This window comes from Nymphalis io, chromosome 17 (genome assembly GCF_905147045.1).
Source record: "Nymphalis io chromosome 17, ilAglIoxx1.1, whole genome shotgun sequence".
NCBI lineage: Eukaryota > Metazoa > Arthropoda > Insecta > Lepidoptera > Nymphalidae > Nymphalis > Nymphalis io.
This window is the reverse complement of record NC_065904.1, coordinates 6,783,596-6,810,246: the sequence shown is the minus strand read 5'-3', so window position 1 is coordinate 6,810,246 and position 26,651 is coordinate 6,783,596. Positions and strand designations below refer to the sequence as shown.

Here is a 26,651-nt window from a genome sequence, read left to right as displayed (position 1 = left end):
ATACACGATGACTCACAGTAATCATTGGGATTGCATGTATTAACAATAGTGTAGAGCGGTAGATATTATCTCTGTTTTATTAGTAAGCTTTGATTCGTGTGAGTGAATACAATAGGCTTGGTGGTTGTGATTTTAAATATTAATATTTAATATATAGCTGTTGCTTTAAATAAAACACATGTAGAATATTTATTTCTTTATTAAAATTGTTGTAAAGCATTTATAACAATATATTATAAAGTTAAACGGCCTTACTCTTAAATGTTGTTAAGCCGGGAGCTCGGTTAAACGCTGATTTTTCTCTTTCTGTCATCGTTGATTTGACATTCGAAAATAGACAACATTGTTGATCTAATCCAATCTAGGGGCAACAACATTTATAGGTAAAGCCGAAAATGTACAAGCAATAATTATGGCATTGAACACAAAATACATCATATATTATATTATTTAAATAACTATTATTTGTGAAAATTCTCATTTTTTAAAAACGGGTTAAGAGGTTAGTTTTGTGTGGTAACGACCTTTTTATTACAAAATATTTTGTGTGATAATAATTGAATGTTTTGCAAAAAATTAAACCTGTATTGGCAAGATTAAAACAAAACTTTAAAATTATCACAATTATTATAATTATCTCAAAACTAAATAAACATTTTAAGTACGTCACAAAAATATTGTATTTATTATTATTAGGCCTTGGTTTAGAGAATGATTTATTACGATGATCAAAGTTTTAAAAGAAATTAAATTATATACATATTACATATATCTCTCTGCATGAGAATATTTTGGTAAATAACAAAACGAAAGGATCTTTAAACCTTACTCTTATCCCGACCGTGCAGGACCGTAATAAATCTTCTTAAAACGGTTTGCCGATATACTGTGCAATCATTAAAGTTTTTTCATAATATATGAAAGTAATAAAATATCCAAAAAATATGTACTTTTTAGGTCTTAGTGTGACGCGGAGCAACCAATCTTAAAAGAGAAATAAGGCTTTTGATATCACGTCAGAGACGATGGTTATACTATACCTATTATTTTATTTCACGATATTTTGAGATAAAATTATGATAACACAAAAGCAAAGCTATTAATGAACCTTATATTACTTTGTAAGTAATCTTTTAATTGCATTAGCAATTATATTAACTTCGGCGTGTGTTATGTTCTATGTAGCGAGCGATATATTTATCTTAAGATAGCATAAATATAATAATATCCACGTGTGCTCGAAAAGAAAAAGAAAATAAATCACTTTTAGGTCTTTATTCGAAATCCTAATAATTGATTTTTCAACTGGAGTGAAAGTGAAGTTAATTACAGTTGAGCTTGAAAATCATCTATTAAATATATCGTAAAAGGTGCGTCGCGACTTACGCGTCAAAAGATAAAAACGATAAGGAGGTTTTATAGTTAATATTTTTAAACTATCTCATGATTTTTGTTCATGTATTATTAAACAATATTTAATGTAAAAATATAAAAAATTACTTAAATACTATGCTAAAGTTATATTAAATATATTTATTTTTATGACTTTAAAAATATAGTAAAAGCATATAAGCATTCATTTAATAATATTTCATGATATTTTACACATATTACTAGTAGTCGTACTACACAAAAAAATTAAGTCCAATCGATTTTAAATTTTAAATCAAATAAATCACCACATTTTATTATAATGTCGTGTATTTATTACACACGACAAATAACCTTTACGTAGTTATTATTTTATAGTAACATGCTTCGTTCGGAAACATATTTTTATTTTTACACCTTAATTTTATTTTTCTTTATAATATCAACAATGCGAAAATCTTCAGTATAATTTATGTTTTAAAATTGGATTGGACTTTCAAAGGCATTTTTATTAACAAAAAATGTTATAAAATAATCTTTTTTAAAATATAATAAAAAAAGTTTATAAGTGCATTCATTAGTAGTCAGTAAAAATATGCATAATATTTGTAACGAATAAAATCCTCACAATCTATTTAATAGTACTTGAGTTAATAAAATGATAAGCGTTACTAATGTAATTACATTACATATGCAAATAAACTATTTACTTTAATCTTAGCTACAATAATAAGCATGTAAGTCATCTATCAAACTAAAGGTCAAGATTTTGATACACTTTTATTGCCATGTAAGAAAGTAGAATAAAAAAAATATTGGTATTAATTTACCGATTTAAAAGTCAGTCTAATATGTATGATATATTTAAAGGCGGTCTATGTACTAACTAAATAACATACATCCTATTGAGTAAATAATTTTAGTTTTATTTCGGTAAATATATTTTTTGTTATGTTATTTCGTCATTTTATTTTTTTATATAGAATAGGAAGGCGGACGTGCATATGGGCCACCTGATGTTAAATGGTTACCAACACCCATAGACATTGGCATTGTTAGAAATTTATAAAATTTTACATCACCGATGCGCCACCAACCTTGGGAACTAAGATGTTATGTCCCTTGTGCCTGTAATTACATTGGCTCACTCACCCTTCAAACCGGAACATAACAATACCAAGTACTGCTGTTTTGCGGTAGAATATCTGATGAGTGGGTGGTACCTACCCAGACGAGCTTGAACAAAGCTCTACCACCAGTAAATAATATCACAGTATATTTTATATAATTCATTACTGAGATACTTCGAAAAGAAAAAGGTACAAAATGTAAAATGAAGAATATCTCATCTAGTGAAGTTTTCTCCAACATTATATTATGCTTATTTATATGTTACCAATATTTTTTATAATTAGACGATTTATATGTCATTTTCGCATTTATACTTTAAACAAAAATACTGAAAATACAAAAAAAGTGTCAGATTTGTATCTATTTGTGATCTAACTATCGAGTGCCTACTTATGTTAGTAATGTTTACTTCAATGTTCATAAATTATTATCTACGTTACTTTTTTATTATTAAATATCACTCTCGTCACTTAAAAAAAATATTCCACGTCTGCTTAGATGTCTGATATTGATTTAAGTTCCACTCACCAAAAGGTAAAACTTCAAAGTAATATCTGTACCCACAAATAACTTTCGACTAAAAAACCAATAATTTAAGTGTAGAATATTACTTGTAAAACAATGAAAACGAGTAGAGCTGTACGGCAGTTGACTCTACTCCTTGATCTACACGTGTATCCCCTTGGCTCTGTGGCTTGAGGGATATAAACTACAATAATATGATATAAGGTTAATTGACATTTGTGTTGCTTAAGGCACGAGTACGATATAGACGTGCCAACAATGTATGCATATTAATTATAATATTTTGTGACGTTTAAGCACCAAGATGTCATTAATTGTTACGCAATTACGATTCGTTGGACAAACTGTCATAAACTATGGACGATTGTCGCCATCTGTAGTATTGCACAAATCTGAAAAGAAAAAAGTATTTATTAATTATTTGTGATTTTTGGTTATATTTGACATAAAAGGGTATTTTCCGCTTTATTTTATTTAAAACAAAATTAATTACTGAACAAATTAAATAAAAAAAAACTCAATCAGTTGTTATTGAGATATGTTAAATTATAAAAAACGTACATGAATATACATATTGAAAGAAAATCATTTTATGAACGAAAACATTTTAAAAATAGCAGGGCATACAACTTTTAAATGGAAAATTATTAATGAATGAATGAATTACCCAATGTTTAAACAACAAATTATTTAAACAAAGTAATATATCTTATAAAATAAACAAATGCTTCAAATGCAAGTAACACTTTGTTTTAAATATATATAATTTTGTAGTATAATGTAATAATAATGTCCTCCAGACCGATAACGACCACCGCGGCCAATCTCAAGAGAGGTTAGCCAACTAAGCAGGAGATATTATAGTGCACAAGTGTGTGCGCAAACACAGGTGTACTCTTCCTCCACTCTCATAATCCGATGGCACGGCAATCCGACACGACCGAAAAGAGTTCAGACGCAGGAACAACGGCTTTAAGTGCTTTCCGAGGCACGAGTCGTAATAAAGTAAAAAGTATGACAAGATATTTATAAAGATTATGCATCTAACACTTAATCTGTACATACAAACATAAAACACATATTGATGATAGATGATGTTCTAACCGATAGCACCACGGCGATCATTCTTAAGGGAGAATGGCCATCTGCGCAGGACTTATTATAGTGCAGTGTGCAAACATAAGTGCACTCTATTCCCTCGCTCTCATAATCTGATAAGACGTTAAAGTATCACGATCGGAGATATTCCAGGCACAACATTAACGGGTTTACGGAATCCCGTGCCGAGAATTACTCGACAAAAACCCAAACACTTATTTGTACGAAACTTGTTACAAGCCAGGCCATTTTTTAAGCATTTTTTGTAACGTTTATCTTAATTTACACTCACATTGAATCTCAAACTCTTTTCGAAATCTATCTACTAATAAGTCTGGATGATGTCTGTCTGTCAGTACGAAACGTAATTATAAATCCTATAAGATAAAATTTGATATGTAAGATAGCTTAAGGTACGATGGGTTTGACATGCCGCAAGGATAAAAAACCCGTTAAAAAAGAAAAAAGTCTGGATAGGATAGACTCCCCCTCGTTAGCGATTCTACTGCTGACGAGGGGGATTCTATATACTATGTATATATTAAATAGGTGTTGTGTTTTGATTGTGACCCAAGGCACGTGAATTGTATTCTACATACGTCATATCTGACCGATGTTTTTGCGTTGCAACCCGGGAAAACAGGACTAAGCTTTCATGAACCTAATTTGTTTTATAATATTAAATCATTCCCCGGCGGTGAAGGGCATCATAAGGGAACATCATAAGGGCACTTGCATGTGTCCAATGAAATTTATGTGGCAATATGTATACAATATGTATATCCATAAACCCTTGCAGTAGTGTGGTGGAATAAAAAGCTCTAAACCTTCTCCTCCTGAGTAAGACATTTAAGTGGGAACATAACACATACTAACTTACTATTTTTTTTGTTTAAAATGTGAGAGAGAGTTCTATCACAGACACAAGGGTCATTAAACTTAGATCACATGTTTGTACATCCATTTTATGAATGAATGCAGTTATTCACTCGATTCATATTGAAGTACATAATTCGATTAAATGCGAAGATTTAACAGGGACGTTGTTATCGTAGTCGAGTTTATCATAATTAAATTGCATGCAACAATATCCGTACAGCGCAAGGTCAGTTCAGCAGACTGTAGTATTACACCATCGCTTATAAAATACAACGTAAATTTGAAATCGCATTTTTGTACAACAATGAAACTTCAACATAAACAAAAACAGAATTCATACAAGTAAGATTTTTCTATATATTTCAAAGGTGATATGCGAAATTATTCTATCCATTTTGTATGTGTGCATAAAATATACGAATGTCAGTAGGTACATAATTAAAGAAATGTCCTTATTTGTATATACGATTAAATAACGAATCATCAAAATCGCTCGGCTAAGCCCTACAAATAAAAGTAGACAAAGTCTTAGCTATAAAATTTTAATTCAAATGCTTTACAATATTAAAACAACCCAAATCGTTATCGATATTCAAAACGTGTATCCACCAACAATTTTACAAAGGCGGATTTGTAGATTTTGTAGGTGTACCCGTATTGCAGAATAGTGTTGTGGTGCTTACCCCACAACTCTGCTCCAATGCGGGTTGATAGACATACATGTGGCAGAATTTCAGTATAATTAGACACATGCAGGTTGCCTAACGACGTTTTCCTTCACCGTTAAGCACGAGATGAATTATAAATACAAATTAAGCATATGTAAAATTCAGTGGTGCTTGCATCATCATTATATTGTGTAATAAAGATATATAATTACTAACAGTTATCATACCGATCACTATAAAATATATTTGTGTTTATTTATGTGCACACTACGTTGCATGTCGTGAACTCATTAGAAAAACACCGACAATTTTACAATATGTATATTTTTTTGTTGGCGACAATAGGTACATATGTATATGTAACTTTTGTCGAATGCGTATTTATAAAATCAAAAGTAATAAACTTAATTCGCATGCTCTTGCGAGTACTTTTAAACTTTCATTTGACAAGAAACATTAATAAATTTTTTTTTTTTTTTATAGTAAAGGAAGGCGGACGAGCATATGGGCCACCTGATGGTAAGTGGTCACCAACGCTCTTAGACATTGGCATTGTAAGAAATGTCAACCATCGCTTACATATCCAATGCGCCACCAACCTTGGGAACTAAGATTTTATGTCCCTTGTGCCTGTAATTACACTGGCTCACTCACCCTTCAAACCGGAACACAACAATATCAAGTATTGCTGTTTTGCGGTAGAATATCTGATGAGTGGGTGGTACCTACCCAGACGAGCTTGCACAAAGCCCTACCACCAGTAAAATAATTAAATGTAAAGTTATCACTACAAAGTGACGTTTGACGAGCCGGTTGGCGTAGTTGGTACATACTTGCTTTTCACGCTGAAGGTTGTGGGTTCGATTCCCACCCAGAAAAAGACATTTGTGTGCATGAATATGTCTGTTTGTCCTGAGTCTGGGTGTAATTATCTGTATAACTATGAATTTACAAAGTATATAAAGAAAAGTAGTATATGTAGTATATCTGTTGTCTGGTGTCCATAGCACAAGCTCTGTCTGTCATACCGAAATTAAAAGTATATATTACTTTTAAATTTTAGACCTTAGGAGAATTCAAGGAGCAGCTTTAATATTCAATAAAAAAATTAAAACGAAACCTTTAATGAACAAATAAATATTGGGTAAGAACTGCCGTCCCTACAGGAAACCGCCCTAAGTACTTGCGATAACAAGTCATCGTGTATACACCATTGTAAAAAATGTAGTCTAATCAATTGTTCTGTCAATTTTAATCCTAAATTTCACATTCAACGAAATAAAATATAAAAGAATTTTATACCTGAGGAAAGACTGGACAAGAATTTAAAACTTGATCTCGACTTTATTTATCTCTCGCTCACACACTATTGCTGTCTATACTCATAACTGCGTACCTCCTATAGCTGCGGTTGTCAATTGTCAATTAGTATGTATAGTGATAATACAAATGTGACTGATGTGATTTATTTAAATTAGGTAGGCGAACTGGCAGATGGGTGACATGACGGTATGTGGTCACCACCGCCCATAGACATTGGCACTGTATAAAATTTTAACCGTTTCTTACATCGCCAATGCGTCACCAACCTAACATGTTATGTTTCTTGTGTCTGTCGCTGTCTCACAATCAACCCGTTACAATATTAGCATGTTTAGTCAATATATTATAATAGGTAATAGATATTTAAATGCAAATGAATTAGTTGTAACTAATTTTTATCGCAAAAATTTTAGTCTGCAAAATATCATTTCGTTACAAGCAAGGTGATTGACCTTAAATGGAAAAATAAATGCGCTTATATCCTTTATATTATTTATATTGTATTTATGGCCGAATGCCAACCTCCGTCCATCGCAGTAAAAAATTAAAAAATAAGCTAAATTGAAACCGTGCAGGTTCTCTCTAAAAATATTGTATATACTTTTGGTGACCACATTAACCTTAAGTTATTTCGTGTATGTTGCAAATATTATGGATTATATTTAATAAACAAATACTCTCATGCTAATAGAAATTGGGATTACAAATGTAAAAAGAAAGAAAGAAGAAATTTACTCTGGTCTGGATAAGCACCACCCACTTATAACATATCCTAACCAAGAAACAATGCTTAGTATTGTTGTTTTCCGGTTTGAAGGGTGAGTGAGCCAGTGTACATAGCTACAGGCACAATGCCCGTAACATCTTAGTTTCCAAGGTTGGTGGCCGAATTGGCGATGTAGGGAAAAGTTAATATTTCTTACAGCGCTAATTTATGGCCGATGGTGACCACTTACCACAAGATAACCTATTTGTCAGTCGTTTTTTTTAAGTCGAACCGACTTTCCCATTTTCACTGGAATTGAAATAAAAATAAACCAGCTCTTACACCGAAAACCACGTGATCTATTGTTGTATTCCTTGTGTCTGTAATAACTGACTCAGGTGCCATTCAAACCGAAACAATAATATAAAATGTTGCTGTTTAGCGATAGGATAACTATAAAGTGTATAACGACGCAGACGGCCTGCCCTTACATATTTTACATTATGTCCGCCATTTATAACGAACGTGTGATTAATAGCAACAGTGTAAAACCGGTCCTCGCGTCCTGACTTGTACCTCCTGTGCATTATACTTGTTATGAATCCTGATCCTCACTAAACTTTTGACACAGTATTAACACAGGACAGAAGAAATAGCCCAACTCACAACATTTTTATCTGGTAGGAATAGTGCCATGTGTGTTGTTCTAAAACCGTGAATGCCCCTATCAGTTGGGGATAGGGGCGAGGAAGGTGGGACAAACCGGGGTATCTGCCCTGGGCGGCAATACCAGGGTATGCAAAATAGAACAAAAAAAAAACTTGTTACTTGCATCCGGTGCACATCGTTCTATTAATTAATTATTGATTTGATTTTAAAAACCTTTCAGTTGAGTTTTGATCACATCCTGGAGGAGAGTTAACAATCGGGAGAAAAGCGTAAATCGGAGGCTGGTCACTAGTGTAATGTGTTTTTCTATCTGAGTATTGTAATCATTGTTAATAATTTTAATAAAAAAACTTATTAACATATTTATGCAGTTCGTGCATCTCTTTGTGCATGCAAGGCAATTATAAATAATCAATTTACACATATTTGCAATTCAAATTAGATATTTAGGTTAGCTCACGACTTTGTAAATCAACATACGATTCGTAGGGATTTTTTTTTAAATCTATTGGTATATATCGATATATATTATACACAAGTAAATTTGTAGTTAAAATACAGCAAATTAATGTAATTCCTATAGAGATGGTGGTCACTAAATAACGATACATATTCTTAGTAATCATAAGTGTAGTTTTTAATACAATTAAAATTTTAGGAATACTGATGTACAATCTAAATCAGACTCGTATGTGCATATGTATATTGTACAAAACTTTAACATATATAATACTCACTCGACCAGTTCAGATGTATGAAATTTTAATTAGTTTGTGTAGATAATTACACCCAGACTCAGGACAAACAGACATGTTCATGCACACAAATATCTGTCCTGGGTGGGAATCGAAACCACAACCTTCGGCGTGAAAGGCATGCATCCACCAACCATGCCAACCGGCTCGTCATAATCAATAATGTTTAAACGCAGATAAACCAATAATAGTTAATTATATTATAGGCATTTTAATATATCATTAATATATAATATAAGTTTTTACTCACCCTAATAATATCCCACATATAGTCGTTATCACCGCACTCAGCACGTATATAGCTCCTGGGAATGATGATATTGTGAAGGCATATAAGGAGTTGTACATTGCAGGTGATATAAGTGGACTGATGCCCTCTATAGTGCACATAAGCGCGAACACCTTCGCTATATCTTGCGCCGGTAGTATCTTCGTCAGCAGCGATCTTATTAGGGGTGATGATAACCCTCTGAACAGGCTTATAGCAGAAGCTGAAAATGATAATTTTGTTACAAGACTTCCGTAACAACTAGAAAGATCGATCGATCTTAAATCTATGAATCATCTTAAATCCGTATCATTTAAATGGACTTTTAATAAATAGTTAAATGCATAGTTTAGTTATAGTGATAATTAATTAATAACGTTATTTTTTATTATTGTTGTTTGTTGTTATGATATTTTAAATCAGTATATATATCAGTGCAGCTTTATATATAGCCACCGATCACAGAAGGAGTAAAGACAAATAGATAAATTTGAGTTTGAATTGACGTGATATCATTGGTCTAGTAATCTATGGTATTCATAATGGATTCGTGAAAATGGAATAGCGTTGTATTATAAGTAAATATATATTAATCAAAAAGTGTTTGTTTGTTAACATAGAAGAGATTTTATAAAATTTCATGGAATAAGTTTTTTTTTTATAGTAGAGGGAGGCGGAAGAGCATATGGCCCACCCCATGGTAAGTGGTCACCAATGCCCATAGACATTGGCATTGTAAGAAATGTTATCGTTCGCATTGACAATGCGCCACCAACCTTGAGAACTAAGATGTTATGTCCCAAACCAGAACACAACAATAGCAAGTATCGCTGTTTTGCGGTAGAATATGTGATGAGCGGGTAGTACCTACCCAGACGAGCTTGCACGAGCTTGCACACACACACAAAATTCAGTGGTACTTGCCCGGGTTTGAACCTACGATCATCGGTTAAAATTCACGCGTTCTTACCACAGGGTCATCTCGGCTTACTTTGGATATAAATAATAAATATCACTTGTACGGAAAAAAATCTGAATAAAATGACTGCGTAAAATTCCAAGCCGAGATGGCCCAGTGGTAAGAACGCGTGAATCTTAACCGATGATCGTGGGTTCAAGCCCGGGCAAGCACCACTGACTTTTCATGTGCTTAATTTGTAATTATAATTCATCTCGTGCTTTACGGTGAAGGAAAACATCGTGAGGAAACCTGCATGTGTCTAATTTCACTGAAATTCTGCCACATGTGAATTCTACCAACCCGCATTGGAGCAGCGTGGTGGAATAAGCTCCAAACCTTCTCCTCAAAAAGAGGAGAGGAGGCCTTTAGCCCAGCAGTGGGACATTTACAGGCTGTTACTGTAAAATTCCAAACTAATAATAACAGTGATAAATAAATATGTTCCACGTTATACTTTGATATTGTGTTTCTACGCTGGCTTTCAATGTTAATGCACTACTCATTAGTAAACGTAATGCCACAATTTAAATTAAATCTAAATAGAAAATATTGAAAAAAATCTTAATTTAAAAATTAAAAGAAAAAATTTTTATTGCAACATTTGTTAATTTATGTTTTTTAATTGAGTAGACAAAATTATGTATGAGTTATATGTATATATAAATACATACGTATGTATATGAAATAAACATATATACATAAATTAAAGTGGTTTTGGTAAACTAACTACTTAAATGGAAGAAATTAAACAAAAATAATTCAACCTAATGTAATCGTCTAAGAAAGCGCACGGGCGAATACAAAGTTACAAGCGCCGGTGAAAATTGATCTCTATACGTGATGTTAAATTCAATTTTCAAATTTTTTTTTAAGTACTTAAGTAAACAAAACTCAATTAAAAGCTAATTTAAATATCAAAAGCATTTAGGTACAAAACAACAATCGCTATTGACTCATACCTCCTCAGAACTCGATACATTCAAATTTATTTTTAAAAAAAGATAAAGTCAAATTTCATAATAAAACCGCAAACCATTGCGTTTTGTTTTTTGTCTCATTATCATCGTACATTATAAAAAAAAATACGAACCAGTATTTTAATTTAAAGCAAACCGATGGAGAATTAATTCAATACATAATATTACTTATGTCATATTAAAACTGGTTTTATTATATTATAATTATTTCAATTCAAGTGCAATATAAATAGTCGACGCTATAGTAAGTAGAGATTAAGACAAATAATGGAATATTTTTCTTCCGTTTTTCAATATTTTGTAAACGCTCGAATGTAAATATTAATATAATAATTATATTACAAAACAAAACCCCGTTAACTAACTTATTATTAGAACATGACAAATATATATTGAACTTCGATTTTGTTGAAATGATAATATTTCGTATGAAAACTGTATTGTTTTATAACATTAATTAAATATATTAACAGATAACTTACCCAGATACATTTGCCACGATACTGTAGCGAATGTTTTAATTAAATAATGAACAGTTGTCGACATGAAAGCGACGATAGAAAACGCCAAATCGGTTACTTTGAAGAGTCTTTGCACCAATACAACACCGAAGAACGATCCGAAGAATGATATCGTCGTGTTGACAGCTGAATATATCGTATACTGTTTTATCGCCCAGTGCAGTCTTTGCCTCGTGTACATGTACTCCAAGCTCATGAGACCATACATTATAAATATTGAAAAGCTGTTGGCAAATGTTAGTAGAAGAATTTGGGCACGTCCATGATTTGGTCGCTTTTTGAAACATTCGACTAACATCTCTTTTATAAGTTTAAAGTCTAATACTGTTGAAATGCCTCCCTGAAACAACGAAAAGAAAACTTAGGGTCACACTTGATATAGTATACCTGTTTTAAAATGTCGGTTTTCACGAACAAATATAGGCATAACAGCGCCTTTAAACAGGGCCCTTAAAACGTATAATAATGTTTATAAAGAGGCAGATTTAGATTTGTTTGGTGATGGCAGGGGAGCATACAAATTTAAAATAAAAGAATATTATGACGGATTGCATATTTAAATTTAAATGTCAAAGTACTGCCACGAATGGTCCATTAATTAACTCTTTTTGTTTTTATTTTTTTGTTGCGTTTTTGTGTATAAATTTTTTATCATAATATATATAGCCATATATATATATGGCTTGATATAAGGCCGCAGACCCGGAGGTCCTGGGTTCAATTCCCAGGTCGGGCCAATAAAAAGTTATTGGGTTTTTTTGTCAGAAAATTCTCAGTAGCAGCCCGGAGTATGGAAGTTGGAAGTGTGTACACTCCCGTGCCTCGGAAAGCACGTAAAGCCTTTGGTCCTGCGCCTGAACTCTTTCCGATCGTGTCGGATTGCCGTCCCATCGGATTATGAGAGTTAGGGAATAGAGAGTGCACCTGTGTTTGCGCACAAACTTGTGCACTATAATATCTCCTGCGTAGTTGGTTAATCTCTCTTGAGATTGGCCGCCGTGGCCGTGGAAATTGCATTATGAGTTAGCCTATAATTGCGATGTATAGTGTTAATGTGTGTCATTATTTGGAATTGTTATTTTCTGGGACAGACATGTAAAAACATTGTACATTGTGTTGGCTTTCTATTAAAAAAAAAAAAACATCCCTAGCCCGCGACAAGGTAGCTGCGAATTTAAATGTATGCAAGGCGTCTACCAGGCTAGCACTATAAGTCTTATCGAATATAATACATTATAATTGCAAATGTGATAGAATAAACATTAAAAATAACTATAATATTAGGCTAAAAAATAACATACCTGAACAGCTCCGGCTAATGATTCTTTCAAGCAAACATTGGTAAAAACATAAGCTATTACGAACAACATCGCTGATATCAGCAGCAAGTATACATTTCCAACAGCTCGCAACACATACGAACTTGCCACGGCACCTATAACACTGCCGGCTGATACTGAAGCTTCGACTATCGTCATTCTACGAAATAAGAAACAAAATATAATGCATGCAACATAATTCTATATCAGGGAAGTACGTTCGAAATCGTTAATAAAAAAGGGCGACAGGAATCAGGGTGTCGATTTGTCACTTTTACTTAAGTAACGTACGTTTTATTTTTGTTATGAGATACAGGACGGTCCAATACATTCACCTAGGCCGCAAATTTCAGATAAACATACGTCCCCGATGAGCAAGTCGTTCATAGTGATAAGCGTTAAGTTTAAGGCTTTAAGGCACTTCAGACATATACCAAACTCAGAACTCAATAAACAATATTTTATGACAAATCTTTCAGTCATTAAGTATGGATATGGAACTTATGATGATTAAATTGTAATGAAAGATTGAAACAGGATGCATATGGATGATGAAAATAAGCGGGGAAAGTAGCGAAAGGACAAAAGGCAAGCACAGTGCACAAGGGGTGTGAGATTACGCGAGCTATATTTATAGGATGCGCCGAATCGAGCAAGTTCTCGTATATCCTCTTAATTTGAGAGAACCTTCTTAGTGTATTATTTTTAGGGAGGTTTTTATATGATTACATTTCTTACCTAAGAGATCTCTTTTCTTTAGTAGAAATGTCGCTCACGTAGCAGAAGGAGCCCGTGAACATAGCCGTAAAACCACCAGACAAAGATACTGGTATGGACGTGAGGATAAACCACCATGGGCCTAAACTGTCCATCATACTGTAGACCACGGTCAGACCACCACTCAGAGACATGCCTAAAAAATAATTAATATAAATCATGACGCTATCCGTAAATTATTATATCAATCCGTTATTTCAATTTAAATATAAATATACATTAAATCATGCTATTTTCAGTTGTCATTTGACGCGAATTATTTACTGTATGTCTTTTTGTTTTCGCTACTTTTTTTATTTCACACAGTCAGACGAAACTTCTAGAATACAACCGAAACTTGTCATTTAGAAACACAATGTAAGCCTAGACGATATTCATGTATCCGAAATGTATTTATATAAGTATTACTGTTACAGAGTTAAAATGTAAGCTTTCTGATAATAAGCGGGAGTTTAAAAGATTTCGAGAGAACATTCCCTTCAAACTTCCCACTTCCCACAACCTTCACCTGCGATGTTACATCTAAACACACAAACATTAAGTTTTTAAAAACAATATAATATGCTTGTCAAAATGTACATTTTATAACCATTTTGCACAAGTTGTACGCGAAGCAATGTGGTCGTGCTCTTTTCTCTTATTATAAAAATGTTTAATGAACTTTTAGATACTAATTTATCATTTCTACTACATATAATTGAAGTGAAAAAATCTTTAGGCGCGTTGCGCTGGTTTATCGAAGGTGAACATCACGGTAGCATGCGAAAGAGACTCCGTGGCGCTCCTCGTTAAGACGGAAAGGGTTCCGCTGATTTTTTAGTGGATATTCCGATGTTCGAGGCGCACTCGGCGCCTTGGACACCGGCGAGCCCCACATACGTAACAGGAAGCGCGTAACGCGTTTTACCAGTGAAAAAAAAAGAAGATTTATCGTAGGTGATAGACACGTGGCTTCGCGTCACCGAAATGCTAATGTTAATATAATATAATGTTTTTTTTTTCACTATTAATAGGCCAGCGTTTGACCGTTAACTTGCCTGATGTTAAGCATCGACACGGTCTAAGATGTAGCACGCTTGCCTATAAGAAACCTGTTTACTCTGGATTTAAAGACACCAACATTGTACCTATCGGGAAATAGGGACTCAGGCAAAGCATTCCAAAGTTTCGCAGTGCGAATGATGAATGTAGACTCAAAGCGCTTCGTACGTAGGCGGGGAATATCCACTGTGTACCTATGGCGCTTTGGTCGCGTTTGCCTGGCCGCTCGATAGTAAAAAGGGGCTGGAGGAATCAGTTCATGTAATTCCTGAGCACATTCTCCGAAATGTATCCGATAGAAGACTGAGAGTGAAGCAACCACACGTCGATGTTCAAGACTTTGGAGCCTAGAGTCGACCAATGCGTCGTCTCCTATCAACCTTCTGGCACGCCTCTCAATCAACTCTAGAGCCTGAAGGTGGTTCTTGGCAGAGCCATCCCAAAGGTGAGAGCAGTACTCCATACATGACCTCACTTGTGTTTTATACAAGTTGAACAGTTGTTCTGGTGTAAAGTAACGTCTCACTTTGGAGAGGATACCAAGTTTTCGAGCGGCTATTTGGGCTTTGGAATCGATAAAAGAGCCGAAATTTAGAGTCGAATTTGCCAAGATGGTTAGTTATAGGTACAGATACATTTCGGAAGGAGTGAGGTAGCAGGAATTCCCTCTTTTTGGCGGAAAACAAACACGCCTGCGTCTTAGATGCATTGAACTTGACCAGATTGGCATCGCCCCAATCGGACACTGCCTTAAGGGTCACGCTCAGGCGCTCTACCATGGCCTCTCTCTGAGCTTGGATTTGGGCCTCACTAGCTCGCGCGTTGGACTTGTAGCTCTCGACAATTGTGCAATGATCTGCGTACCCATGGATACCGGACAACAGCAGATCATTAATGTGCAGCAGAAATGGTGTCGCAGAGAGCACTAACCCCTGGGGAACACCGGCATTTATAGCCATTTGATCCGACGAGTAGCCATCAACCACTACTCGTAACGATCGATTCCTCAGGAAGTCAGATATCCACGCACATAGGCTAGCAGGTAGGCCATATGCAGGAAGCTTGTTGATAAGGCCATCATGCCAAACCTTATCAAAGGCCTTCGAGATATCCAAAGAAACAGCAAGTGCTTTCCCGTGTTTCTCGATGGCCTCACTCCAGATGTGTGTGACGTACACCAGAAGATCACCAGTGGACCGGTTTCGGCGAAACCCGTACTGTCGGTCACTGAGAATGTCATTGGCTTCCAGGTACGTCAGGAGCCTAGTATTTAGGATACGTTCCATTGTCTTGCACAAAATGGACGTAATCGAGATGGGTCTGTAATTAGCAGGGTCAGCATGACTGCCCTTTTTAGGCACGGGCTGCACGTTAGCAAGCTTCCAGGACTTAGGCACTTGACCAGTCTCAAGAGAGAGGCGAAACAGACGTGTCAGGATAGGAGACAGTTCAGGCGCACAGTTCCTCAGGACAATTGCTGGAATGCCATCAGGTCCACTTGCCTTGTTCACGTCTAGACTGCGTAGCGTTTTGCGAACTTCCTTTTGCCGAATGCGTATATCACTCATATGAGTGTCGGCGGTAGGTGTTGCTGGAGGTGTCGCGCTACTAGCGTCAAGACGTGAAGACTCCGCAAATAGAGACGCAAACACATTTGCTTTCTCTTCAGCGGTGTGAGCAAGCTTCCCGTCAGGCTTCTGAAGGGGAGGCAGTGAGGGCCGACAGAAGTTCGCTTCAACCGCTTTAGCTAGGGACCAATACGCTTTGCTACCCGAGGGGTACGAAGCCAGTTTGTTCCCTATTCGACTAATGTGATCGAAGCGTGACTTTTGCATAGCTTTCTTGCATGACTTGGCGGCTTTATTAAGGGCTGTCTTTTTTTGGCGTATATCCCTCGCTTTACGGTTACGAGCATCAATCCAAGCCAGGTACGCTTGATGCTTCAACGCTTCAGCGCGTCCGCATTCAGGATGAAATCGTTGAAAGTTCAAATAATTTAAATATTGTGGAAATTAATGAGGATAATAATGATTGAAATTTATGTAAATACCAACAGTATACACAAATAATATGTGTATTTTAACTATTATTTAGTTAAATTAAGCTGTATTTATATTTTGTACCGATTTTGCGACATACTGTGTATTTTTGATGAATAAAAAGGTATATAATAAAAAGGAATAGAATTATTAGGTCGAACTACCTACTGCCAATAGATGCGGAAATTGGACAAACAAATTTAACAGTTTTAAGTTTTCACTTCTATCGGCAGTCGCTATGACAGCCTGTTTTTTTTTTCTAAAACATTTTCTTTGTTTAAGATACATATTGAAATGGTTCGCTTTTTAGGTACCTATTGCAAGTTTTTTGCCCTCTATGCGATCTTGATTTCAATATCACATTTTTAAAAGGTCGATACATTACAAAGTCAACAAGTCGATAAATTACGCTTTGAATTTTAATTTAAGCCTGAATAAAATTATAATAAAGGTAGCCATATTATGAAGAAAATGAAACATGTACAAGCAAGTTAGTTTATTTATAATTTTAAATAAAAATTTAATATTCGTTACCTTCCCAAATAAAATAGATCATTGTACAATTTAATTATTTTATTGCAATAGAGCTGTGATTGTACGTTTATTTTTTTATGTTATATAAAGATAAATAACAAAAACATATTTTGGAAAAATATTCTGTCGGCCTTTATAAGAAAGATTGTCATAACTTCAAACTAAACAAACATTATTAGTTAATAGTAATATTCGTTATTTATATATTCGTTATATATATATATATATATATATATATATATATATATATATATATATATATATATATATATATGCGCCGGGACGGCAAATGACTCTACTCCACCTGATGGTAAGTGGTAGTAGAGTCCAAACGCGACAACGGCCAGTACAGTCGGGAAGAATGTTCTGTACTAGCCGTCCCCGCCTTGCCGGCCCGCAAGATGCCCGCATGATGAAGAAGGAAGGGGGAAGCAGGAATTAGAGAGAATAATTCCTCAGAGCACTCGCCGTGATACAGTCGATAGAAAGCGCTGGTAGTGCGGCTATCTCGCGACGCAATTGTAAAGGTTCAAGGGTGTTTGTGACCTTTACGTCGCCAATAATGCGTACTGCACGTCGCTGCAACCGGTCCAAGGCCTCCAGTAGGTACTTAGCGGAGCCATCCCAAAGGTGCGAGCAATATTCAACGCAAGACCGTACCTGTGTTTTGTATAACAGGCACAGTTGTTGTGGCGTGAAAAAACGCCGCACCTTGTTCAGAACTCCGAGTTACCGTGAAGCTGTTTTTATAATAGCCTCGATGTAATCCCTTGGACTAAGGTCGCAGCGAACGTCCATCCCCAGCATGGCGATTTTACTTTGTATCATCAGCGGTGTGCCACAGAGGGAGGGATGAGGGTAAAATGGTGACTTTTTCGCTGTGAGAGCGCATACCTGTGTTTTCTTGGCATTAAACTCAACAAGATTATCAGAGCCCCATTTGGCGATGAGCTCTAACGTCCTATCGAGTTCAATGACAAGATTCTCCCGCCTCTCCTCAGTTTCCGCCCGCCCAGCCACTGCGCGTCCGTGGTATCCACCATGCACTGTACTATCATCTGCATAGCAATGTATGTTCCCAAGAGAGAGCATATCATTGATATGCAAAAGAAAGAGTGTGGGAGATAGCACAGATCCCTGGGGGACCCCAGCATTCACTACATAGAATTGTGAAGCGCAACCATCAACTAAAACACGAAGGCTACGCTTGTGTAGGAAGCTGGCAATCCAGGTGCATAGCTGAGCAGGCAGACCATATGCCGGTAGCTTGGATAGAAGACTTCTGTGCCAGACCCTGTCGAAAGCCTTAGAGATATCGAGGCTGACAGCCAACGATTCTCCATGCTTGTCGATAGCTTCACCCCAGAGGTGTGTTACGTACGCTAGAAGATCACCTGTGGACCGTTTTGGTCGAAACCCGTACTGACGATCATTAATTAAACAGTGATCTTCTAGGTAATGGATCAGTTGGTTGTTTAGAATCCGTTCCATCACCTTACAAAGTACTGAGGTGATAGCTATTGGCCGATAATTTGCCGGGTCAGACCGATCCCCTTTTTCGGGAACCGCTTGCACATTAGCTCTTCTCCAAGCCTCCGGCACACATCCCGAAGAGAGAGAAAGTTGGAACAGGCGCGTTAACACAGGAGACAGCTCCGCTGCGCACTTCTTCAGCGCTATGGCTGGTATTCCATCGGAACCGCTAGCTTTCCGTATATCAAGTGATTGCAGCTCCGTACGCACATCACGTTGCCTGATTTTGATGTCAGGCATCGTGTGGCCACATGAAGGTATTGTTGGTGGCTGCGCACTACAATCATCGATCACAGAGTTGTCGGCAAAGAGTTTAGCCAGGAGGTCGGCTTTCTCCTGCGGACTGTGAGCTAGCGATCCGTCCGGATTTCTGAGCGGTGGCAGCGAAGGTTGGCAGAAATTGTTTTGCACAGACTTGGTCAGACGCCAGAAGCTACGGGAGCACCTAGGATGCGAAATAAGGTCATGACCAATCTGTACAATGCCCTGTGCATCCGCTCTCGTGTATGCCTTCCTACAGGACTTGGAATTTTTATTGTAGTTTGCTTTCAGTGAGTCAATGTTAGATGCCCCGCTAATGCAGCCGATGATGCGCGATATGCGCACGCGCGATATGCGCCTGCATATCGGGCGTGGATCAATAAATGACGCTCCTTTCTTTCTTTTGTTATATTTTATTGTTTGCTGTGTTGTGTTATTGTTTACTAATACAACACAGCAAACAATAAAAATAAAATCGACTTGTTAACGAAGTAAACAATGTGTTACAATACTAAGAAGTTTTTGTATTACAAGTTTTGACAAAATTAAAGGAAAATACAAATTCAATTACCTTATTATTAATGTATTATATTTCATTTATACTTTATTAAAGTTAAAAAAAAGAAATCAGTAGGATATTGTGAAGATACATTAATGCTGATACTGCGTTATGTTAAACAAATGATAAATATCCATATAATTAATAAATATAAGTATTTATTTAAGGATGTGAGTAAAACTTGTTTGCATAAAACATCTGATAAAAAAATGTGCATTAATAAATTATAATGTCCATGACATATTTAGTTTATAAATTGCATTTGTATACTGTATATGATTTCATTCCTGTATATAGCCTTTATTTGGCCATAGAGTTCTTGCCAACTGACGTACTGCCGGAAATTTTACTTTTTCTTTTTGTTCATAAAATAGCGCAAATGCCACGTGCGAAAGCGTGTTAAATAGCCGTTAATGTAAGATTATTTTATTTAAAAAAAAGAATAAAGATTTTTATTGTTTATTATGTGATTTTAAAACCCTGTCATGACTTCGCGAGTGTAATAAAAAAATGAGCTGTACAAAGACAATTAAAAATTTACAATTTTCACAATTTTGTAAGCCGAAAAGAAAAAAAGAGAGAGAAGAATATTCTTAGGCATTATTCAAAAAATGGATATACTATAATTAAAACATTTTTTTTCACGGTATTCTTGAACAATGAGATGAGCTAGCGAAGTTCGCGACAGAACATGTGCAACAAACACTTGCATTTAAAATAGAACTGTTTTGTGCATCACGAAAAATATTTTCAGTGTGTCTTTACAATACTAAAGGAAGGTTGCTTCCAAATTGTTTTATATATATATTATAATGTATTTATTATAAGGTTTTACTGATTTTTAATAATTATTTTGAGATTTTTAGATAAAAATGGTAATATTTTTAACTAAATTAAAACTGGTTGGAAATTATTGAGTAGAAAAAAAAGTCATAAAAAAAACAAAACGTGGGAGAATGGATTCTCTTGATCGTGGTTAGTGCTATTGTATGAATTATAATTATAATACAGTTGTAAAATATTAATTAGTAGGTAGTACCTAAGTCCTACCTATGAGTACCTATGTGGAGCAGTAACCTACTAGTTACATGTGAAAGAGAATAAAGTGTTAAAAGTTATAAAGGATTGTTTTACTGGAGTAATCTTACTTTATAGACTTGGCTGTATGTTGATAGTCAGTCAGTAGTGTTACCAATCGATATAATAGGATCCCACAGGTCGCAGTGCGCAAGCGCACAGTGTGGACGTGTTGTTTGTGTATTAAAAATAATTAATTTACAGTAATATACAAAAGTAAATCCTAGTTCTAAGTACTCTGAATTCATTTTGGTCTGCCGCGCGCTTGTACGGTGTAACAACATCTGCTATCAAACGACTCAAAGAAACACGGAGCTACTATGAATAGTTTACTGCGCTCACCAAATGGAGGTGGCATATGCCGTGGAAGTAGTGATTCCCAATTGAACATGAGTACTGCTTCTGATACTTCGCAAGTTACTTTCAGAAACAAACGTAAACTCCACAGTGAAAATGAGTGTATCATGGATGAATTATTTGAGTTAAAAAAACAAATGGCAGATATGATGGCCCTCATCTCTTCAACCAGTAGCATTCAAAACGACAACATTAATAAGCTTTGCCAGGACGTAACCGCTATTAGAAACGAGGTCAATACTATTAGCCACACCATGGCTAGTATGACCATATAACAAGACAAACTACGGACAGACATGCACCAACTCGTCACATCTGCACAAGACACGGAAAAAAGAGTCAAGCTTTTAGAGTCCGAAATTGATCTACTGAAACTATCTGCAACACAAGACAGCAACAAAATGTTAGTAACATGTGAATCATATGAAAAATTAATAAATGAATGTCAAGAACGTAATATAAGGAGCAAAAACATCATCTTAGCTGGTATAACAGAATCCAGTGCTGACAATAGTCTGCACTATTGTGATATACAAGCACGACATGATATACAAGAAGTATCAAAAATAATTAAGTTACTTATAAACGACTGTCCTGACCCTCAACAAATATACAGACTTGGCAGATACCAACCAACTAAAACTCGCCTTATAAAAGTATGCTTCTCTTCTGAAAAAATTACGAAACAACTACTCCGTAATAAAAGTACTGTACGACTAAGTAACGTTAAAATATTTTCTGATCAGACACCCTATCAAAGAGAATTTTTAAAGAATCTACAAACAGAGCTCCAACACCGAACTGCCAATGGAGAGTGTAACTTACGCATTAAATATGAAAAAGGGGTCCCCAAAATAATAAAAACGCAGCCAAAAAACTATACAGCCACAATAACGAAAATCTAGGTATGTCTTTTAACAATAACGTATCGTATCAAATTGCACATACCTATTCAGAAATCAAAACCACTAGCAAATCAATCAAATGTTTTTATGCAAATGTACGCAGTATAGTTAAACCGGGTAAATTTGATGAGTTAAAATGTATCCTACAATCTTTTCAATACACAGTACATATTGTTGCTCTATCCGAAACGTGGATAAAAGATAAGGAAGAAGCTAGTAGACTTCAATTACCTGGATACTCACACTACTACAACTTTAGACAACATTCAAGGGGAGGTGGCGTGTCAATGACAAACATTGACATGACATATTGACAGTTTAAATCACCATCTTCTAGGGGAAAGCTGTACCAATGATAACCACTTTCTTTGGGTACATATTGACAAGTATTGTATGGATGTAGGTGTCATATATAAACCTGACAGAACAAAATAAAGTGAATTTCTCGAGGAGTATTCACTGCAACTACATAGAAGAAAGAGAATGTTAATTTTTGGAGACTTTAATTATGACTTACTGAAACCCAATGCTGCGGCTCGTAATTATCAGCTTACTTTAAGAGAGAATGCTATCCAAATTTTAAACAAAATCAATCGTGACTACTGCACTCGTGAGACTAATACAACAACAACTATATTGGATCACGTATGCTCAAGTGTTAAACAAAATGAATTCCACTTAGCAATCATAGATTCAGCAATTGCTGACCACAAACAGATTTTCTTAGAAGTAAAGAAATGTCAACAAGTACCAGTTAAACGAATACAATACAATGCAATTGACTACAATAGGTTTTTTAGATCTTTCCAGGAGATGAGCAAAGACAACGTTAACAACACATACACAAACTTGGAGAGGAAAATATTGACCTGTTTATCAAATAGCAAAGTTAAAAAAATCAAGGTATTAAACCCACCCAAACAGGATTGGATCAACCATCCCGGTTGATCCAATCCGATCAAGGTCATAGATGCAATAAATAAAAGAAATAAATTATGGCAGTTAAAAAATAAATCTGACCCCAGATATAAAACTATAAATGAAGATTTGGACAAGCAGAAGAAATTGGTTACCGAAATTATTCAAAATTCAAAACACAATTATTACCTTAAAACCTTTAATACCTGCTTAAATAAGCCTACCAAGATGTGGAATTTAATAAAAAGTCTGTCCATCAATAACATCAAAAGCGTACTATCACCACTTAGACTCCAAATTGATTCCAACGTTATTGTTGATGAGACGGAAGTATGTGAACAGTTTAATTTGTATTTCTCTATGATTGGGTTAAATTTAGCAAATAAGATTATTTCACTATATCCTATACACCACACTCCACATTTGGTTAAAAATGGAAATGAAATTTCAAAATTTGAACCCGTTACCATAAATGAAGTACAGAAAATAGTAAAGGATTTAAAAACAAACAGCAGTTCTGGCCTAGATGGAATAAGTATTAAATCTGTTAAGTCTATTGAGCTGCTGATGGCCGATGAACTAAGTTGCTGCATAAATGAATGTTTTGAAAATGGCATTTTCCCAGATAATTTAAAGACAGCAAATCTGACACCTATATATAATTCAGGAAGTAAATTAGATCCAGGTAACTACCGACCCATTTCTGTTCTACCTGTTCTTTCAAAAGTCTGTGAAAAGTCAATCTATAATCGCTTGTACACATTTCTAACCCGTAATAAGATTTTATCTCAAAAGCAATATGGTTTTCGACAACACTCAAACACTCTTTCAGCCACAATTGACCTCATCACCCGAATTAAAACCAATATTGACAAAAAAAAGATAGTATTAGGTGTTTTTATTGATTTCAGAAAAGCATTCGATACAGTAAGCCATGATATACTACTGCAGAAATTATCTAATATAGGCGTAACTGGAAAGACCCTTGAGGTGTTCAAATCTTACTTAAATAATCGTCACCAAATTGTGAAAATAAATGACAAACAAAGTAGTCCAAGACCCATTCTGTACGGCGTACCTCAAGGTTCCATTTTGGGACCTCTAGTATTCCTAATATATATCAACGATATACAAGATATTGGGTTAAAAGGAGATTTGGCTCTTTACGCCGACGACTCTAGTCTTTTCTATTATGGTTCCTCTATTACTGACATTATCAACGACGTTCAGGACGACCTACAGCTTCTTGATATATGGTTTAAACGTAATTTGCTGACTATTAATATAGAAAATACAAATTATGTAATATTTACTGCAAAAAACAAGAAGATAAAAGCCTACACTGAACCTACTATTAATTCCGAACAAATAAATAAAAAGACGTCGGAAAAATATCTTGGTTTGATACTCGATAATAAGCTGACATGGGAACCACACATCCAAAAAATCAAATCAAAATTATCATCCTTGACCGGAGCTCGTCGTGGTGTAGCGCGATGTTTACCGCGAAAAGTAAAATATCTGATATATAACTCATTGGTGAAACCACATATCGATTACTTAATTGAGATCTGGGGGACTGCGGCGAAAGTACACCTTAAGAAAATACAAACCGCTCAAAATAAATTGATTAAAGTTTTATTTAACTACAACCTCCTAACATCATCTGAAAAAATTTATAAAAATACTAAAATACTAAATATCGCTCAAACATATGCCTATAAAACATGCATATTAGTACGAAAAATATTGAATAAAGAAATCCACACAAATTTAAATTTTAAAACAAAATCAGCTGTACAAAGAATTCAATTGCGTAACGCAGATCATATTACCTTGCGCATCCCTAGAACTAATTACGGAAAAAAAAATATTACTTTCGAGGGAGCTAAGCTGTACAACGGGTTACCGAGAGACATTAATGAGCCCACATCTATGGCAAGTTTCAAAAGACGTCTAAGATTTTATATAACAAACAACATAGTACAATAAATATATATAAATGATAAAACAATAATTCTAAAAAATTCTAAAAACAAAAAAAAAAAAAATTGTCTAAAAAATGAAAAAAAAAGAAAATGGAAAGAAAGGAAAATATATATTAAAAAAAATAATAATAATAATAATAAAATAAAATGATGAACAGATTTCAATAAATATGCCGCATCCATACTTTTGTATTCCTGAGGTGACATGGCGGGTGATATGTTTAACAAGCTTGTCGATTGTTGAAAAATTTCTGCATCTACCTTCTTTCTTATGAATTTTTGTAACACTGTACGCTTAGATTTTTATATTAGTTTGTAACTTTCTCATGTAAGTGAATTTCTGTAATTCTTTATGAGAAATAAAATTCTTTAAACTTAAACTTAATATTATGTCAAGAGAGTTTTTTTTTTTTTATGGAAATATAGATTATGTTGTTTATTAAAAACAATGATTAAAGAATTATATCTTACATTTTGCAATGTCTGCTTTATTGTACTCAAATTGAACTTGCAATTTGTACTTTAAAGTTAAAAGTTGATTAGTTCTTTCATCATGTATTAATATCCTACTAATATTTTCGATGTTTGTTACTACTTTGTTACTCACACAAAGGTGGAAGCTATTATATAATAATAAAATAAAGTACTCACCAAGTAAAGGCCATACAACTAAGGGCTTCCTTCCATGAGTATCAGACCAGACTCCAAGGAAAAGAGACAGGATAGCAGGTGCAACTGATTCTATTATAGTCCGCAGCATAGATACAAATGTTGCATATTTCTGTACTTCTTCTTCTAAATGTTGACTGCCATTGTTCCTAGTTGGTGACAAAAATACCTGACACTCGTCTTGAGTGTGGTTTAAAGAATGAACACAGGTTCTGTACAAGACTAAGTTGCTTATTGCAGCACCTGCAAGAAAATAATTTATTTAACAAGCAGAAAAAACATGTAAATATGTGTAAACAAACAGAATGGTATTTGAATTATAACAAAAGCAAAATAAATTACTTAGCTTGATTTTATTGAATGATTATATGTCGAACTTAACTTACTCAAACTTCACACAGATTTACAAAAACGATTATAACTATATATAATAAAACATTTTTAGGATTAACTTTAAATAATTGCCTTGCTTACCTGACAATGATACCGATAACATGGTGAAAAATAAAGGAAATTCCATGGTGATTCGAAACGGCCGAGGCGGTGTCTCAATAACCGAATTAATATTCGAATTATTTTCGTCAATATTTTCATTTTCTTGAGTCATTTTCGAAATCTATTTGATTCAGTAGTACGTAATTAATTCTTTGGTTTTGTCAAAATCTCTTTATTTTTAAAGAAGCGGAATTAAGTGAATGCAGAGTATAAATCTGCAAGGTTTTGATGCATTCTCTTCGACACTGTTCACCCGTCGAAATCCACGAGCAATTTAACTTTAAACTCATGACGCTGTGCCGTAATATTTGCTTGTTATTGTTTTTA

General features: G+C 34.7%; 1 protein-coding gene across 1 annotated transcript; it reads right to left on the bottom strand.

The window, feature by feature from the left end:
• Positions 1–183: 183 nt before the first annotated feature.
• On the bottom strand, positions 184–26,651 carry LOC126774843 (proton-coupled folate transporter-like). Its single transcript, XM_050496478.1, has 7 exons — positions 26,304–26,651; positions 25,812–26,072; positions 13,910–14,084; positions 13,154–13,331; positions 11,814–12,192; positions 9,376–9,616; positions 184–3,419 (listed from the first exon to the last, which is right to left on the bottom strand). Exons 1-7 carry the CDS (start codon positions 26,434–26,436, stop codon positions 3,353–3,355), a joined length of 1,434 nt encoding a protein of 477 aa, XP_050352435.1. The 5' UTR covers positions 26,437–26,651; the 3' UTR covers positions 184–3,352.

Excerpts from the sequence above, each read along its gene's own strand:
- LOC126774843 (XM_050496478.1), bottom strand. The coding sequence starts at position 26,436 with ATGACTCAAGAAAATGAAAATATTGACGAAAATAATTCGAATATTAAT. Across the intron at positions 13,332-13,909 it reads AAAGAAAAGAGATCTCTTAG|AATGACGATAGTCGAAGCTT; the intron begins GTAAGAAATGTA and ends CTTATTTCGTAG. Across the intron at positions 9,617-11,813 it reads ATCGTGGCAAATGTATCTGG|CTTCTGCTATAAGCCTGTTC; the intron begins GTAAGTTATCTG and ends TATCATTTTCAG.